The sequence below is a fragment of the Plectrocnemia conspersa genome, unplaced genomic scaffold, assembly GCF_051122295.1.
Source record: "Plectrocnemia conspersa isolate PC_06_02 unplaced genomic scaffold, ASM5112229v1 ptg000001l, whole genome shotgun sequence".
NCBI lineage: Eukaryota > Metazoa > Arthropoda > Insecta > Trichoptera > Polycentropodidae > Plectrocnemia > Plectrocnemia conspersa.
In genome coordinates, this window is record NW_028277165.1 from 1,521,012 (window position 1) to 1,538,387 (window position 17,376).

The window sequence follows — 17,376 nt, forward strand, 5'->3', positions numbered from 1 at the left end:
ACAGTTGCTCTAGAGACGGCTGCCCAGAGTGACATGTGCAAATGTCACGTCGCTACTGTTCATCGTTTGGGAAGAGTTGTTGTGACAGATGGGCGCACGTATTTTCTATTTTATAGTTTAATATCAAATCACGTTCCTGTCAAAAGAAATAAAATGTGTGCTTGCTGTCGCTGTGGAAACGCTCAGTTATCTAGCGTTTATCTTTAGATTTTTTATAACAATAATACGACATAAGTGAGAATCGAGTGTTGCTACACTCGATTCTAAACCGAATTTTGCCCAAAAAACAATTATTACTTCTCAGAAGTAAAAAATCTACGTCAAAGGCAATAAAATCGTGCCATTGCTGTTGTAGTTGCAACGCTTGGTTATTTAGCGTTCATATTATAAATTTACAAAAAGTGAGAATCGAATGAAGCATATCTAAACCGAATTTTGACTAATAGAAGGGCGCAAAAAACAATTATCATTTCTCAGAAGTCAAAAATTCACGTCAAAAGCAATAAAATCGTGTCGGCGCAGTCGCAGTAGGAACGCTCGTTACAGAGCGTTCCTACTGCGACTGCGCCAACACGATTTTATTGCTTTTGACGTGAATTTTTGGCTTCTGAGAAGTGATAATTGTTTTTGCGCCCTCCTATTGACCAAAATTCGGTTTGATTATACCTCTCATATCAAGTCTGTTGTAATATGAAAGTGCTTTATAAAAAATAAATACATATGTAAAATTTGCAACTGTCAAGCTTGCGCTAGTGAAAACTGCAGCTACTATACTTTATCTCAAAAAAACATTTTGTACCGCTAAAAAACAGATTTTATTTTTGCCAGAAAATGTTAAATTAAGTGGTAAAATATTTTATTTTTAAATCTGATATACTTTTCAACTTTTGTAAATATGACGAGTTGTAATTCATTAGAAAATATAATATTGAATCATATTTAAGTCTCAAAGCTATTAATAATTTCTCTGAATATTAATAAAACATTTCTGTTTAAAGTAGATTAATTCTATTTGAAGATAAGATTATCTTCATTTAAAGAGATTATTTAAAAAGATGAGTCAACAACCAACTTTTAATAATAATGAATAGTTTATTTTAAATAATATTGAAATTATTTTGAAAACAGCTATGACCATTATGCGATATCCTTACATTTAATAATTCCACTCATAATGCTGAATTATCTCACAATATTGAGAATAACTGATTCGTGAGGTGTTATCAACGTAATATTGGTCGCTTTTAACTTATCTAGCTGAGATAAGATAAGAAAAATTAATACTGTATTGCATGCATCACCACATTGTGGTACAGTTGTGCATGTTTTCGAAAATATCATAAGCAACGTTTGACCACACTGAGATCAAGATTGAACACAGGTATTTATCGTGAATATACATCAAACATTATCACCAAACTGCAATATAACCTGCAGAAACCTAAACAGGTAACGCTCGAGATATACAGAAACAAATCAACAGTGTTTTTCTTATCATAGGATTTTATGCTTAAATTGTGTTTATACATGTATATGTAAATAACATTTTTTTGCGTTTTAATTGTGATTCAGTATCGTATGACTCAATGTAATTTAAAGTGCCATTATCATTATCACTCAATTGACTTATCTTCTTGTACGATTGTCGCAAATATAACGGCTTAGTCTTAATGATTTAATACATGTCTGTATTTGTAGAAAATCAAAATGGGGCATTTGAAAATTTTTCTCATCTTGACGTTCACTTTCACGGGAACATTTTGTGATAATAAAACTGATTCCGCTATTATTAGCACTACAACTATGATCCCAACGACTGGTAAATATGTTTTAATTGATTAGTTGATTTTGTTTAGCAACCTTCAAGTTAATGAATGTTACAGTTGCACCTGAAAATAAGACGGACACTATCTGTAAAATATGCCACTGCGAGAAGACATTGATCAATTGTGAAAATATGAAAATTAAAACGTTCTTCACGGTAGAAGATTGGAATGGTAATTATTTGTCTTCAGATTATGAGTACTATTAATGCACACGCAGAATCATAAGTAAGAGTCTGTACAACTGGTTCAAACAATCCATCAGTATTTATAACATAATTTTTATGAAATTCCGTGAAATATAATACTACTTTATATTTAGTCAATTCTAGTTAAAAATTTCATGTAAAAATAATAATAAATATTCTAGGTAAATAAATAACACTACATTATTTTGCCACAAAAATAAGATAACTCGATTCATATGTAAAAATTACACGCTAATTTGTATTTCGAAAAAAGTCTAATTTTATTTACAAAATTCAATGTTATTGAAATCATTTACCCAAACAAATTTCCATAAAATCATTTTAAATTTAATTATCATTATAAATATATTTCAATATTAAATTATTATATTTATTAATAATTCTTAAAATTATAATTTTAACTATAAAAAATAATGTTATAGTGATGTATTACATATTTTTTTTGCTAAAAACGCTTATATGTGATTTTATATTTTTTTCGACTGTGCGTTATTTTTGAATTTCTATAATCATAATTTAGTATTATAATTGTAATTGAATTATAATTAATTTAAATATTTTACTTTTTCCTATTAAAAATCATATACGCAACATAAAACAATAATTAAAAAAATATTTATATTTTATAATGAATTAAAATTTATAGTGATGTATCATATTTGATACCACCGGTTTTTTATCCAAACTCAGACATTCTACAGTGGTACGTGTGAGCGCATTCGCGATTATTTATTTATGTTCAAACCAAAACTTAACTTAAACAAATTAACCATTATATTAGTTTAGGTTAGGTTTTGGTTTGAACAGCAAATAGACGTTTCGCAACTGGCAAATATGCACACACATCACGGTAGAGTGTCACGCAGTTGGGATATTAAACCGGTGTTTTTTTGATTAACAATTACCTAATATTTTTGTCAAAAAAAATTTTAAATATTTTTTTCAACTGTGAATCTTATATATAATAATTTTTGTCAAAAAAAGTTTTAAATATTTTTTACAACTGTGAATCTTATATCTAATTATAATTCACTATTACAAATATAATTATAATTAATTAAAAAAAAAAAATTATGTTGTAGTGATATTTTATATATTATTTTTGCTAGAAAACGTTGAAATATGGTATTTTATATTTTTTACAACTGCAACTTGCTTGAATTACTATAATCATAATGTGTGATAAATTATTTTGAAATCACAAGATTGAGTTGAGCTCTGCTAGGCTTTTCTTGGGTCGTTTCAGTAAATTCTGCGTAGCTTCGCTTAGTGCTTATATGGCTAAAATTTGGTTTATTTTAAGTCGGAAACGACGTGGTAATTCTAGACGAATAAAGTGATTCAGTACGGCAATGTTCTGCCTAAAATATCCTTCAGAATAAGGAAAGTCCAATGCCCTTACCTGTTTTCGATTTTATGGCCAATGAAAAGATTCTGGGTGGAAGCATACTATTTGTTATTGTCTAATATATATCTTGGTAGTCGAAAGCGAAACAGTAGTTCTATGGTCAAGTTCCAGATGGAAAGTCTTTATTGAAGTTATTAAATACGGAAATGCTTTGGGCGAAACCAGACTCTTTGCTTTTGTCCAATACTCTTTAGCGTGTGAAACGGAGTAAGACAGTATATTTAAAATCTATAAATACTTGGCGGCGAAATTCGGCATTGTTAATGGATACTGTAAATATACATCAAATAATTGCTCTTTTATTTGTTATGCCGACGCAACAATAATGGGTGATCCCGCATAATTAAAAATGTTTTTTAATATTCTTTAAAGTAAAATATTTTTTTTGTTTAATGTATGTATGTACATATAAACTGAGATGTTTATGTAAGAATGATGATATTTTACACATTAATCGGGCTATTTTCTATTATGATAAACTCAGTGTTTTTTAGGTTATGTTCCTTCATTTTTATTATGATAAATATATACTTCTATTAATAATAAATATTTTTGTTGCAATGCATATCATATAAATTAATTACAATAGTAAAATATATTAATGGATTGTTCGGTTCAGTTAAATAAGCTCTTGTGTGATTTTTGCTCTACTACATACATACATGAACTGGAACTATTGATTATTAAAAATATATATTATTATTATATTCAGGTGTTAAGGCAAACAACCCAAGAGAAATCATCATGAAGAACAATCTATTTGAAGTAGTGACTAAATTTGCAGAATTGCCAGTGATACGAGTCGATCTTTCTAATGGAAAAATTACGAACATCGATATTGCAGCTTTTGAACAATTGCAAGACATGGCTTATTTGGATTTGAGTCATAATAATATATCGTCTGAAAATCTCAAACCTGACGTTTTTAAGGTTTTTCACTATCGTAATGTTTTATCATTTTTATGGATGTTTTAAATATTAATATTTTTAGGGTAAATACCAACCAGAGTTGTACACGCCTTTGAAGTCGATGCGAGTGTTGAATATATCGTATAACAATCTCCACTCGTTAGATAGTGATTTATTTGAACATATGACAGGAATTGAAGAGTTGATCCTGAGCGGTAATCCGTTCACTTTGATTGATCATCAGACGGTTGTGGCAATTTCCAGTTTGAACGACTTAAAGGTAATGAAAGATATACTAAACTAATCATTTATAAATTAAAATCATTATTTTACTTATTCAGATCCTTGATTTGAGTGAATGCATGTTGAAATCCTTACCGGAGAATTTCTTACACACTCCGAAATATTTGGAATGGCTCGACATATCATCAAACAGAATCATTAATATCCCACCGGCTTTAGAAGAAGCAAAGTCGTTAAAGTTCTTAAATATATCGAACAATCCAATCAAATACATCGAACAAGAATCTACAGTATACACGTATGAATTAAATTAATCAATGGTTTATGTTGAATTATTATTATAAATATATATACATGTTTCAGTTCATTCCGTAAAATGCCTGGCCTCATCGAACTGTACATGTGCCATATGCCCAAATTAGAAGAAATCAAAGCGACGTCAATGTCCGGTCTTACGAACCTTAGAATTTTACATCTGCACAATAATCCAGCGCTAACGAAGATAGATGGAACTGCTTTTGAAAGTCCGGATCCTGAGGGTGAAGGAATGGTGTGGCCGCCGATTAAAGAAGTGTATCTGAGTAAAAATAACTTGTCAACGATCGACAACACTTTGATCGCCAGATGGGATTTGCTGGAAGTTATCGATATTAGGCACAATCCGTTTTTATGTGATTGCAGTACGCAGTGGATGGTGAACACCTTAGCTCCTTTGGTCATACTTAAAAGCCCCAACATGACTTCGGATATAATGTAATGCTTTAAGTCATAGTTATAATGTAATGAATACATATTTCTAATTCGTTTTGATTATAGATGCCACGAACCTATTGAGATGCGAGGAAAATCTTTGATTCATTTGGAAGAGATTCATACTCATATGAGATGCTCGGATAGGGGCGGAAACCATCCGGAGAATGATGGTCTTATATTAGTCGGAGTTTTGATAGGCAAGTTATAGTTTTAATTCTATGAAGTACAACTTGATAAGATATTTCTTCTTCGACATATGCAGTTTTCACATTTGTAATATATGTCTGAAGAACTAAAAATTCTCAGCTGTCCTTAGAAACCTAGCTTAATTCATTGGTTATCTTATCTCTTCAAAAGACAACCCGTTTATTGTAAAGAAATTTTATTTTATATTTACGATAATTAAAAATGTTATAAACAATCGTTCATTTATATCTTACAGGTGTTCTAATCACAATACCAGTCATTTTTGGAATGATATTCATCTACAAGAAGGGCTTCTTCGGATTTTGCGGAGGAAAAGGACCAGCTAGTTTCTCACGACAGTTCTACACAAGAACGGATACAAACGACATCTTATAATATAATTTAATTAATAAATAATCCAAAGAGTATTTTATACATTTATATACACATAGTGTGATCTTTATCTATCTCACATGGGAATAGCTAATTTAACTTCAGACAATAATCGGACAAAGTTGTAGTCGGCGATCCAATGTGTGATTTTTTCACATGAGCCTTAAGATCGTTGCATTGCGTGTAGGTCTTATGACAGTGAATGCAGCCGTACGGTCTGGCTTGCGTGTGCGTCAGCCTGTGTCGGATCATAGCAAAGCGTCGGCTGAAACTTCGATTGCACTTGTCGCACACGTGCGGCTTCTCACCGGTGTGGATCCGTCTGTGCTCTATCAAATTCTTGTGATATGCAAACTGCTTGGGACACAACTCGCACTGATATTTCTTATTCTGTAAATGTAATACATATATATTAGTGTGAATATGATATATATTAAATTAAAACTTGTTTACTTGTAAGTGTACTGTCGATACGTGCATATCCCTGTTTCCCTTCCAAGTAAATTTCCAATCACAAAAGTCGCAATGATATGGCTTATCATCTACAATCGTTCATAAATATTATTCAAAGGCCTTTTATTATTTAATATAGTCTACGGTTTGTATTTTACAATTAGTTATGAGAAATTGTTATTTATTCATTGATGAAGATAGTGACTGAATTAATTCATGATTTTTTTTACAATTCTCATAATACATCTTTCAGTTTTTATTAATCTATTGAATATTTTTTTCTATTATATTATTACCTCTATGAACACGTTTATGTACACGTAAGATTTTCATGGTTTTACATTTGCGTCCGCACTCCTCGCATATCACTGGATTGTTTCTATAATAAAAAATTAGTATTCCAATCTTAATTTAAGTTAATAATTATAGTAGGTATAAGTACAACATAATGACATTAAATTATTAATGTTATATAAGTACATATGTACATACCTTTTAACTTTGCTTATATTATTATCTTGAATTTTCATTTTCTTTTTAATGCACTTATCCTTTAATTGACTTAGAGTAATACTCTTCTTTTTGAATAGTTTTTTTTCGCCTAAATTATCAGTATCTTTGATCGTTTGAATGAGATCGACGTTGACTTTTTTGTTTATTTGCATCTTTAAATTTTTTACATCTTTTGCTTTAGCATTATTATTTCTCTTTCTTATTTTAGTATGATGTTCTTGAGATCGTTTGATTGCAAATACATTTGTAATTTTGCTTCTATTCATTTTTTTAATTGATAAATTATTTTTTCTAATTAACTTGGAATCCATCAATAAATTTACAATCTCACTGTCTTCAGATTTACAATCATCTAAAACAAATTACATATTAAATCGCCAAATTTAAACTTGAAACACGAATATTTCAATACCTGCATCATCATATTCAAAATTGTCTTCTTTCTCAGATTTAACATCTGTAATAAATTAAAACATATTAATAAATAAGCATCAAATATAAAAACAAATTAATTACGTCTTTTACCTTGAAGAGAACTGCATTGAAAATCTGTGCAATTATCAAAGTCGTACGTATCTAAAACTATATTTTTTAAATATACAATAAATATAAATTGATTTTTATATCATTGCTCCACTAACCACATTTGTTTGCATTAAACTTTTTTCTCAAAATACCATCACTTTCATGAGCCAATTGTCTTAAAATATAAGCGTCGTTTAATTTATGAGCACAAAGCGTGCAGAGCATTTTTGGCATAGGATCTTTGTCTGAAATCTATAAGATTATTGCTATTAAAATCGCTACTTTATATGGGTAAAATTTGAAATAGTGTCACCAACTTTTATTGATGTACAATATGAAAACTTGTGCTGATACGATTCGTTGTTCTCCGGTGAATCCATAAATAAATATAATTTTCCATTGTTTTGTAGACATATTCTACAAAGTTTCTCACTGTTTACATCCATTGTTGCATATAGTACGCTCTATTACCATATACATTTAATAAATAATATAACTAATACAATAAATAATATAAACTGACAATTGACAGCAGCAAACGTCAAACAGATTTTGAACTAAATAACACAAATTTTAGCCATACTCAAACGTCAGATAAATAATATTGAGGTTGAGAATTTAATAAACATAAATTATATTTTGATTATTAAATTTTTAGTAGTTCCTAAAGTGTAACTGCGATTACATTATATTTTATAAAAAATGCAGTATGATAGTATGTTTTATGGATTTATGAATAAGTAAAAAATCGTGATAAAATTATGTAGTTAGGCCATTGCACCATTGGATTTGCAAATATATTTCTGAATCAGGTCCGACGAGCCCATCCGAAGAGATGGACTGGTAGGGCCCCAATACCAATGGGCTTGTGAGAGTGATAGCGCTTACTCTAGCTCTTGCATCTGGCTATATTAGTCGGGGCTTGCAACTGGGGCTCAACACATTTTTAAACAGCACACTGCACAACGCAACTACAGCGTAACAAATAGAATAACAAGTATATTTGTCCCCGGGTTCACATAAACTGAAATCTTATTGATCACCTCTAAAAGAAGTATCGTTTCGATATTTCTTTTTTTATAATTACATCACTGCTGTCTAGTGACATTAATGAGATTCTAACAAAAATTATAAAAATATTGTTTTAACGAGCTAGCCCGCTAAGGTTGACACATGTTAGTTCACAATATTATTTTAAAAAATACACTCATTTATAATTTAAGTCACTTTCCCAAATTTTGTGTTTATATTCCAAGTTAGTTCCAAGAACGGATTTCCAGAAACAATTGTACAACTTTGTTTGTTGTTATTGATATTCAATTTGTAGCGATGGAAGTGCTTATTTTTTATAATTAATGTATTTAATTATTCCTTTAGGATGTTAGAACTGTTAAACTGAACTTTTGTGACAAATTTTTCGAACACTTGATTTTTTCTGAAATTTTGTTAATTTTTAGTTCGATTGTGTTTCTCCTCGATATTTCGCAATGGAACATCGCCAAAAAAAATATACGAAACTCATTTTAGATGAACATGTAAATGTTAAATAATATAAGAAACGATAAGTAAATATTTAAAAAATCGTAATCATCTGGATCGGGACGATTCGATGTAACGAGTGACCGTACGCGCACGTCCCTAACCGGCGGTGTGGCAGTGTGGCAGTCTATCTGACGTGACGCGATGGCGGGCGCCTTGGGGGGCGGAGGCGCGCGCAGAGACAAGAAAGAAGACGAGGAGGGCGGCAGCGGCGGCTGCGCCCTCCAGACGGCGGACAAGAGCGGCGTGCTGCAGGAGCTGCGTCACTTCAACGCCGCTTCGCTCGAGCCCCGTCGCTGCTCGCTCATCCTCAGCAAGCTGCTGTTCCTGCTGAACCGCGGCGATGCCCTCACTCAGCGAGAGGCGACCGACGCCTTCTTCGCCGTCACCAAGCTCTTCCAATCGGGCGACGTGGCGTTGCGCCGTCTCGTCTACCTGGCGATTAAGGTGATTTCTATGGCAAAATTGTGAAATCCTGCTACTCTTTTCTTCTACCTGCTATAAATACACACTGATCTGCGTTTTTTGCGTGATGGCCAAATTCCTTTGTAAACAAAAATGTGCAGCTGTGCTTCGATTTTTTTTACTATGTAACAAAATTCTCCTTGTAGTGTAACTGCTACGTTTAAATAGTAAATTGCATACCATCTGAATAACAATAAACAAGGGATATTTTGGTTAAATTTTGTGTATTATATTCAAAAATACTTGAATAAAATGACGCAATATTACGACATTTGATCATTTTATTCAATACACGAAAGTATTATTGCAATTTATTGAATTACCTTCATTTTTTAAACTAAGTCGTAGAACGACAGCATTACAGAAATGTCATTTCAGTTTTTTACGGGGGGGGGGTCCTTTCATTACTTTAATAATAACTTTTAGAGAGGCTACTGTATCTGTATTTTTTAACTTCAACTTTTTAATGTGTCACTATTTTATTAACAGCCTGGTCATAATTATATTATTCAGTGTCAGAATAAATATCAAATGCTTATAATAAAAGTATAGGAAATAAATTATTTATTTTAGAAATACCTTATAAAATATCTCACTCGCACTTAAAATGTTGGACAAAAAAATACGCTTTTTTTCTGCAAATTCATAAAAAACTCAACTAGGATTCTCAATCGAATATTTGATTTTTCGAATTATTCGTCCCATTTTCATTTATATAAATATTTTTTTAAACAATCTATAAATGAAATTTTAACAGAAATTTAAAATGAAACAAATTGTATACTTGAACTATACAAATTATTACAATATAACACTGATAGTTGTTTTTTCTCTCAATATGCCCCTTCAAAATCCATGGTATATGTGTACCCTTTATTTTGTTTCGAAATGCGAGACAATGAGGCGCTTCACTAGAAAAATACTTTTACGCCTTCGAAAATATTGTCTACTATGACCGAAATTCGCAGAATTCGTTGGGAGAAAGAAACAAAAGTCCCACCCTCTATCATTTAATGCTTATCTCAAAATCAGATGTGTGTCACAAATTTTTGTGAAGTTCATGTTACGTGTTTGTACTTGTTGTTTCAAGGCGCAAAGATTTTATTTCAATTTATATGCAAATCCACATTAAACGTACGCCGATACGGATCCGATCTTTATGTATGTACATCAAATTCGTTCCAAACATTATATACAATAAATTCTATAAAAGTATTTATTTTAAATATTCCTTAAATTTTGCTGAATTAATTCAACCGCAGCTGATCTTAATTTTGGTGATTTGAAAAAATTAAAGTGATATCTCTGATCAATATGTATCTAAAATAATAAATTTTCCTTTTGACACTCACTGATGTTAGTAATTTTCACAGCATTGTGTTATGCATATTTTATGAAATTCAACAAGTTTAATAATTATGAAAGTAATTAATGAATATATAAAATAATTATTATTAACCAAAAAAAAATTTAGTTAATCACCACTTTACAGGTAATTAATTTATTTTTTACCTCTAAACTGGTAATTAAATAAATTTATATCGGTAAAAACCAAGAAAAAAATTACGAAAATATTCGAATATTTATATATACTTGAGAACTTGACTGCCGATGTTTGCTTTCAATTTTATTATGCCAGTTTTACGAGCGAAACATAAAAGTAGGATACAGTGCTCATTCTTGCCCGATGTCATTATGTAAATACATATCTTTTTTGTAATCTACACTTGCTATATACAACTTTTGATCAATCAACTTACCTGCTATTAAATAATGCTAATGTCAGAATTACAAATGACGCAATAGTGAGTCACGGCTCCTAACGATACTTTTATAAATTATGTATAAATAAAACTAAATTATATTTAAAATACAAACAGGAGCTGAGCGGACTGGCCGACGATGTTATCATCGTCACCTCGTCGCTCACCAAGGACATGACTGGCAACGAGGACGGCTACAGAGCGGCGGCTATCCGCGCGCTCTGCAGCATCACCGACGCCTCCATGCTCGCCGCCATCGAACGCTACATGAAGCAGGCCATCGTGGACCGCAATCCGGCTGTCAGTAGCGCGGCCCTCGTCTCGGCTCTCCATCTCGCTTCCACTCCCGGTCAGGCTCAGGACGTAGTGCGGAGATGGGCCAACGAAGCGCAGGTTTTTATTCCGTCAGCTTCTCTATATCTGATATCTTCGACGTGATTATTTATTTGTTAACGAATCGTAGGAGGCGGTTAATTCGGAGAATGTGATGGTGCAATATCACGCGCTCGGCGTTTTGTACCATATAAGAAAATCGGACAGGCTGGCTGTCACCAAGCTGGTCGCAAAGTTGACTCGAGCATCGCTCAAGTCTCCGTATGCAGTGTGTATGCTCATAAGAATAGCTTGCAAGCTCCTCGAAGAAGAAGATGCCAACGGTAGTTTATTTTTACTTACGCTTTTGTTATCATAGTAATAACTATTTCTTTATCAAATGAACTTTGCTGTCTAGAAAATGCTTATGTGATTCATATGTATACTTTTTCAGGTGGATCTACTGACTCTCCGCTGTTTGAATTCGTCGAATCTTGCCTGCGTCACAAGTCCGAGATGGTCGTATACGAAGCTGCTCACGCCATAGTCAATTTAAAGAGAACGACTAGTCGCGAACTCGCGCCGGCGGTGAGCATCCTGCAGCTGTTTTGCGGATCGCCCAAGCCGACCTTGCGCTTTGCAGCGGTGAGGACTCTCAACAGAGTGGCCATGACTCACCCGGCGGTCGTGACCGCCTGCAATTTGGATCTAGAAAATCTCATCACCGATTCTAATAGATCTATCGCGACTCTAGCGATAACGACTTTATTGAAGACTGGCGCCGAAAGCTCCGTCGACAGACTGATGAAGCAAATAGCCACGTTTGTCTCGGAAATATCGGACGAATTCAAAATTGTCGTCATTCAAGCGATAAGAGCGCTCTGTCTTAAATTCCCCAGAAAGCACTCGGTGCTCATGAGCTTTTTGTCCGGTATGCTGCGAGACGAAGGAGGTCTTGAGTATAAAGCGTCCATCGCCGATACGATCATCACGATCATAGAAGAAAACTCCGACGCCAAAGAGACCGGATTGGCTCATCTCTGCGAGTTCATCGAGGATTGCGAACACACATCTTTGGCGGTTAGAATCTTGCATTTACTCGGAAAAGAGGGTCCCAAGACTAAGCAACCTTCCAGATACATACGGTTCATCTATAATCGCGTGATATTAGAGAACGCCAATATTAGAGCGGCGGCCGTCGCTGCGATGTCGCAGTTCGGCGCCGCGTGTCCGGATCTATTGCCTAATATCAAAGTATTATTAGCTAGGTGTCAAATGGACTCGGACGACGAAGTCAGAGACAGGGCCACTTATTACAGCTCCATTTTAGAAAACGACGATAAGGCGTTGATTAATAATTATATCGTAGAAATTCCACAAATGTCTCTGCCGTCTTTGGAGAGAGCTCTTCGAGAACATATTGCGAAAGATCCCAACGCACCGTTCGACATCAAGACCGTCCCGATAGTGACTCCAAAGTCGGCCGAAGAGATGACGCAGAGGAACGGCTTGGACGGCGTTTTGATTTCATCTCTGAACGCTCCGAAACTGCAGCAAGTCAACAAAGAAGAAGCGTACATCGAAAAGTTGAACACCATCCCCGGAATCGCGTCTTGCGGTCCTCTGTTTAAAACTTGCGAACCGGTGGAATTGACCGAGTCCGAAACGGAATACACCGTCAGGTGCATCAAGCACATATACGCTAATCACGTCGTCTTGCAATTTGACTGTTTGAATACGATGAACGATCAACTGTTAGAGAACGTACACGTCAAGTTGGAGCTCTCCGACGGCTACAGATTGCTGAGGGAAGTCAACTGCGAGAAGCTACCTTACAACCAAAAAGGCACCGTATATTCCATTTTGCAATTTCCGGACGACTTAGCGAACAGCATCGGTTCCTTCGGAGTCACGTTGAAGTACGTCGTGAAAGACTGCGATCCCAACACTGGCATACCGGATTCGGACGAGGGCTATTCCGACGAATACATCGTGGAAGATCTGGAAGTGAGTCTGAACGATCAGATCCAACGCGCCAAGAAGGTCAACTTCAACGCGACTTGGGACAGCTGCTTAGACGACAACTATGTGGAAATCGAAGACACCTTTGCCTTATCGTCAGTGCCTACTCTGCAAGAAGCCGTCAAAAACATCGTCCAGTTCTTGGGTCTCATGCCCGCCGAAGGATCGGAGCGCGTCGCCGACGGAGCGTCCGTTCATACTCTATTCTGCGCCGGCGTGTTCAGGGGCGGATTCGACATCCTATTGAAGTCTCGTCTTGCGTTGAGCGACGGCGTGACTCTTCAGCTCTCGACCCGCTCTCCGAATCCGGACGTGGCGGAGCTCATCACATCGGCCATCGGATAAACATAATCGAATTTAAAAGCGGAATTGTAGATATGTTTTCAATCACTCGAACGGCGAAGATGCGCAAAACAATTATTTAACCCTTTCAGTGCTACGGACGTTTTTACTTGTTTTGTGATTTTTATTTACTGTATTTTTATACGCTTACAGCACCGTTTCGAATAAATATGTATTCCGTTATATTTAAATTCAATACCTTAGCATTTTTATCTGTAGCACGGAAAGAGTTAATATAAGACATTAAAGAACTATATATCAATAAAATACTAACTTTTTATTACATGTAAACTTTTGACGTATAATTTTTATTAGATTGGTTTGAAAAAATATTTTATTTTAGTGTTAAAAAGCGGGCCGTGTTGGTTTGACTCGCATTTATATTTTACGAAAACTATTTTTACTACCATTCCACAAAAAATGCTAAATACCACTCTATGAACGTAAATGTAATATAAAAACCGTTGCAATTGCCACACTTAAAAATACACCCGTCTTCTATGTATTATTTTACATATTTGTCCATTTAATCGCAGTTAATTGCGTTTTTTAAAAACTAAATATAGATAGAAATTGTTATTTACCACATTGCATAAGTGCATAGAGTCGAGTTGGTGTCTATTATTTTTTATATATGTATATGGTTAAAACAATGTTTAATATTATTTCGTTACAGCTGGTAATGTGTGTAAGATTTATTATAATATATATATATGAGACATTAATGTCAATGCTAATTACGATGAATAATTCTTATAGTTTGTTGTACAAAATTATGAAAAAGTAAAAATTGTTCAAAAATAATATGTTTATTTTTCAATCAAAAATATGACGTTGAATTAAATAATTATCAAACCTACAAAAATATCTAAACCTTTTTTTGTACTAAACGTAACATTTTGTAACACCATTTAAAAAACACAACGAAAATAAAATGTTACACTTCTGCAGTTACTCTCGAACACCTCGCTCAAAACATGGCATACATTAAATCCAATCTGTTAAAAGATTCGCTCAATGCTGCGCAACCTTTTCACACCAAAGCTCGTTCAAAAATATATTTTAAAAATAGATGATGTGCTTATACAGAATTTTACATTTGTAGAAGTGATATTTGAAACAATAAAATGCTACACTCTTTGACCAATATAATTACAATTTTGCATAGTTACTCATTAAGACCCTGCTCAAAACAAAGGTATGCATTGAATGCTCAGTTTATATAACTTTTCACCGCAAAAGCTCATTCAAAAAAATAATTTAAAAAATAGGAAATACAATAAATATGTGTGAAAACAGAATTTGAAAATTTAAAGGCGTAATCGGAGGGGATACACTATACAGTTCATAAATTGGAGGACAATAGATTAAAATAACACCATACGAGAAGAAAAGTGCTGCTCTTGGTTATATCATATAATGTTATTCTTTGATAAATATAATTTTGCATAGTTACTCTTTAAGACCCTGCTCAAAACATTAGCTTTTAAATGACGTGTTCATGGCACACGAGTAAATAATAAATATTCTTCTAGATTGTTAAAACAATTATGTAATTTTAATACATACTCCAAAGAAAATATATATGCCGAAGTAAACTGTTATATATTATCTTTAATACTGTTTTTATTAATCGTAACATTTTATTGCTATGTTTTATTATTAGGCCAACTGGCGGGTTTCTCGTTCAAAGCTGTGCGATTTGTGCTAATAATTTCGCGCTCTGCGCTCAAAACCTTACGTTTTACGCTCTTGCCCTTAATAAAAAGTATATTAAATTCAAAAACCGTTGTGGAACTTAAGACGTTATAAAAATCAAATACTTATCAGATAAAAAAATCATAATGTCACAAAATTAAAATTTACACGCAAACAATCAAACCTATGTTTTTGATTGTGAAACATATTAAAATATTAGTGAAAAATCAATTTTATATTCGTTCAAGTATCGGCGCCACGTTCGGAAACCAATGATTCTGTTGCGTTACATTGCTGGTTTGGCCCTAACGGATACAAAAGCAGCCAATAATGCTTTAACTATATAAATAAGTTGTAAAATTTAAACAGATTAGGTACGAGCCAACTAGTGTTAATCAGAATGGTGAATACCCCATGAATAATTCTGCAACGAATCTACTTCAAAGAGGATTATATAAATTGGCAACAAAATGTATCTTACATATATAGTTAAAACGTTCTGATAACGCTCGCTCGCACCTAACCAGTTTAAATTTCAAACATACGTATGTAGCAAAACGTTGTTGGCCGCATTCGTTATCAATGTGACGCAGTGGAGAGTGCATAACCATTTGTTTTTGAGCATGGCGCCTAAGTTTATTTTAAATGATGCTGCTTCAACTAATATAAAATTATAAAAAAGTGTGAGAAATATAGGTTTCATAAGAAATATATACTTAGCAAGTTGTTGACATTATGAATACATAAGTGATTTACTGAAATAGTAAAAAAATAATTTAGGTACTGTTTTTGATGAAGAACTATTTATTTTACTAAGTCTGCTCAATATTTTTACTATAATAGAAACTGAAATTAAAGAATTTGGTTAAAATAATGTAACAAAAATGATCCAAAACAAATATTTTACCTCTAGTTCAGTCATATAAAAAGAATGGTCGAAGACCGAAATGAAGAGTTTATTAACTAGAGAAATTACTGTATGCAATAAACTTTTTAATACTCATAAAAAACATTATTTTAAACGTAATTAATTGAAAAAAATATATCTAATTTTTTTAAATTAAATTCTATTTAGTTGGTAGACTTATAATGTTTTTACGTTTCTATAAAACTCAATATTTTTATATTTAAAATAGGACATGAATTGAAACCTAAAAAATAAGTAAACAACATAATTTTATTAGTAAACTAAAAAATGCAAGTAACAGATAGAAAACACTTCAATTAACAATTCATACTTCAATGTTTTTTATCTTTTTCACTTTGTAGTGATGGTGATAAATTTCTTCCCAAAACATTTTCTTGATATTTCAGCTTCTTAACGTTGGTGGGATCTTCTAATTTACTATCGACGGTCAACCTATCGAACCTATCCTCCTGAACCGCTTCTGCAACAGAAATTAACATCAATAAACCGTTTAGCAAAAAATTAACCTTAAATTAAAAAAATATAAATATTACTGTTGTAAGGAGTATATTTATCAGATAGTAAGTTTTCTATATTGTATCCAATGATTCCGACTAAAGCTGCAAAAGGCAGAGTGACGTAGGGAGCTCTGCTTCTTAAAAACTGAAGAATGATAGGCCACATCTAGAAAATTAAATTAAACACTCATATTCATGCGTAAACTTTTTTTTAAATCACATGCCAGTGTACATGAATGATTTACAACATACTTTGTACAAAATTGAACTTCAATTTTCAAGATGGATAACGCTTATATAATGTTTTTCTTACTTTTCAATTTTGACCGGCCAATGCGTGACAGGAGGTTAAGACAGTTCCCTGTGTTATCGACAAATTATTTGAACGTAAAACG

General features: G+C 33.0%; 4 protein-coding genes across 7 annotated transcripts; 2 read left to right on the forward strand and 2 right to left on the reverse strand.

The window, feature by feature from the left end:
• The first annotated feature begins 1,270 nt into the window (after nt 1-1,270).
• On the forward strand, nt 1,271-6,368 carry LOC148238333 (toll-like receptor 7). Its single transcript, XM_088197877.1, has 9 exons — nt 1,271-1,381; nt 1,699-1,819; nt 1,884-1,997; nt 4,153-4,370; nt 4,432-4,629; nt 4,691-4,890; nt 4,956-5,345; nt 5,409-5,542; nt 5,788-6,368. Exons 2-9 carry the CDS (start codon nt 1,708-1,710, stop codon nt 5,925-5,927), a joined length of 1,506 nt encoding a protein of 501 aa, XP_088054003.1. The 5' UTR covers nt 1,271-1,381; nt 1,699-1,707; the 3' UTR covers nt 5,928-6,368.
• Nucleotides 5,956-7,974, reverse strand: LOC148238334 (uncharacterized). 3 transcript variants are annotated; one of them, XM_088197972.1, is made up of 9 exons: nt 7,939-7,974; nt 7,733-7,879; nt 7,532-7,667; nt 7,416-7,466; nt 7,303-7,347; nt 6,870-7,242; nt 6,674-6,756; nt 6,378-6,466; nt 5,956-6,314 (listed from the first exon to the last, which is right to left on the reverse strand). In XM_088197972.1, the coding sequence occupies exons 2-9, from the start codon at nt 7,859-7,861 to the stop codon at nt 6,015-6,017; spliced, it is 1,206 nt and encodes a 401-aa protein (XP_088054098.1). In that variant the 5' UTR covers nt 7,862-7,879; nt 7,939-7,974; the 3' UTR covers nt 5,956-6,014. The 3 variants fall into 3 exon arrangements, with proteins under 3 accessions (XP_088054098.1, XP_088054090.1, XP_088054080.1); XM_088197964.1 differs by having other exon boundaries at nt 7,733-7,956; XM_088197954.1 differs by having other exon boundaries at nt 7,416-7,472; nt 7,733-7,956.
• A 1,073-nt stretch (nt 7,975-9,047) lies between these two features.
• gammaCOP (coat protein (coatomer) gamma) lies at nt 9,048-14,659 on the forward strand. The gene is made up of 4 exons (XM_088197810.1): nt 9,048-9,401; nt 11,300-11,575; nt 11,646-11,838; nt 11,949-14,659. Exons 1-4 carry the CDS (start codon nt 9,099-9,101, stop codon nt 13,859-13,861), a joined length of 2,685 nt encoding a protein of 894 aa, XP_088053936.1. The 5' UTR covers nt 9,048-9,098; the 3' UTR covers nt 13,862-14,659.
• A 2,056-nt stretch (nt 14,660-16,715) lies between these two features.
• LOC148238336 (small integral membrane protein 12) lies at nt 16,716-17,370 on the reverse strand. 2 transcript variants are annotated; one of them, XM_088197985.1, is made up of 3 exons: nt 17,295-17,370; nt 17,018-17,147; nt 16,716-16,944 (listed from the first exon to the last, which is right to left on the reverse strand). In XM_088197985.1, exons 2-3 carry the CDS (start codon nt 17,145-17,147, stop codon nt 16,796-16,798), a joined length of 279 nt encoding a protein of 92 aa, XP_088054111.1. In that variant the 5' UTR covers nt 17,295-17,370; the 3' UTR covers nt 16,716-16,795. The 2 variants fall into 2 exon arrangements, with proteins under 2 accessions (XP_088054111.1, XP_088054119.1); XM_088197993.1 differs by having other exon boundaries at nt 17,234-17,352.
• Nucleotides 17,371-17,376: the final 6 nt, after the last annotated feature.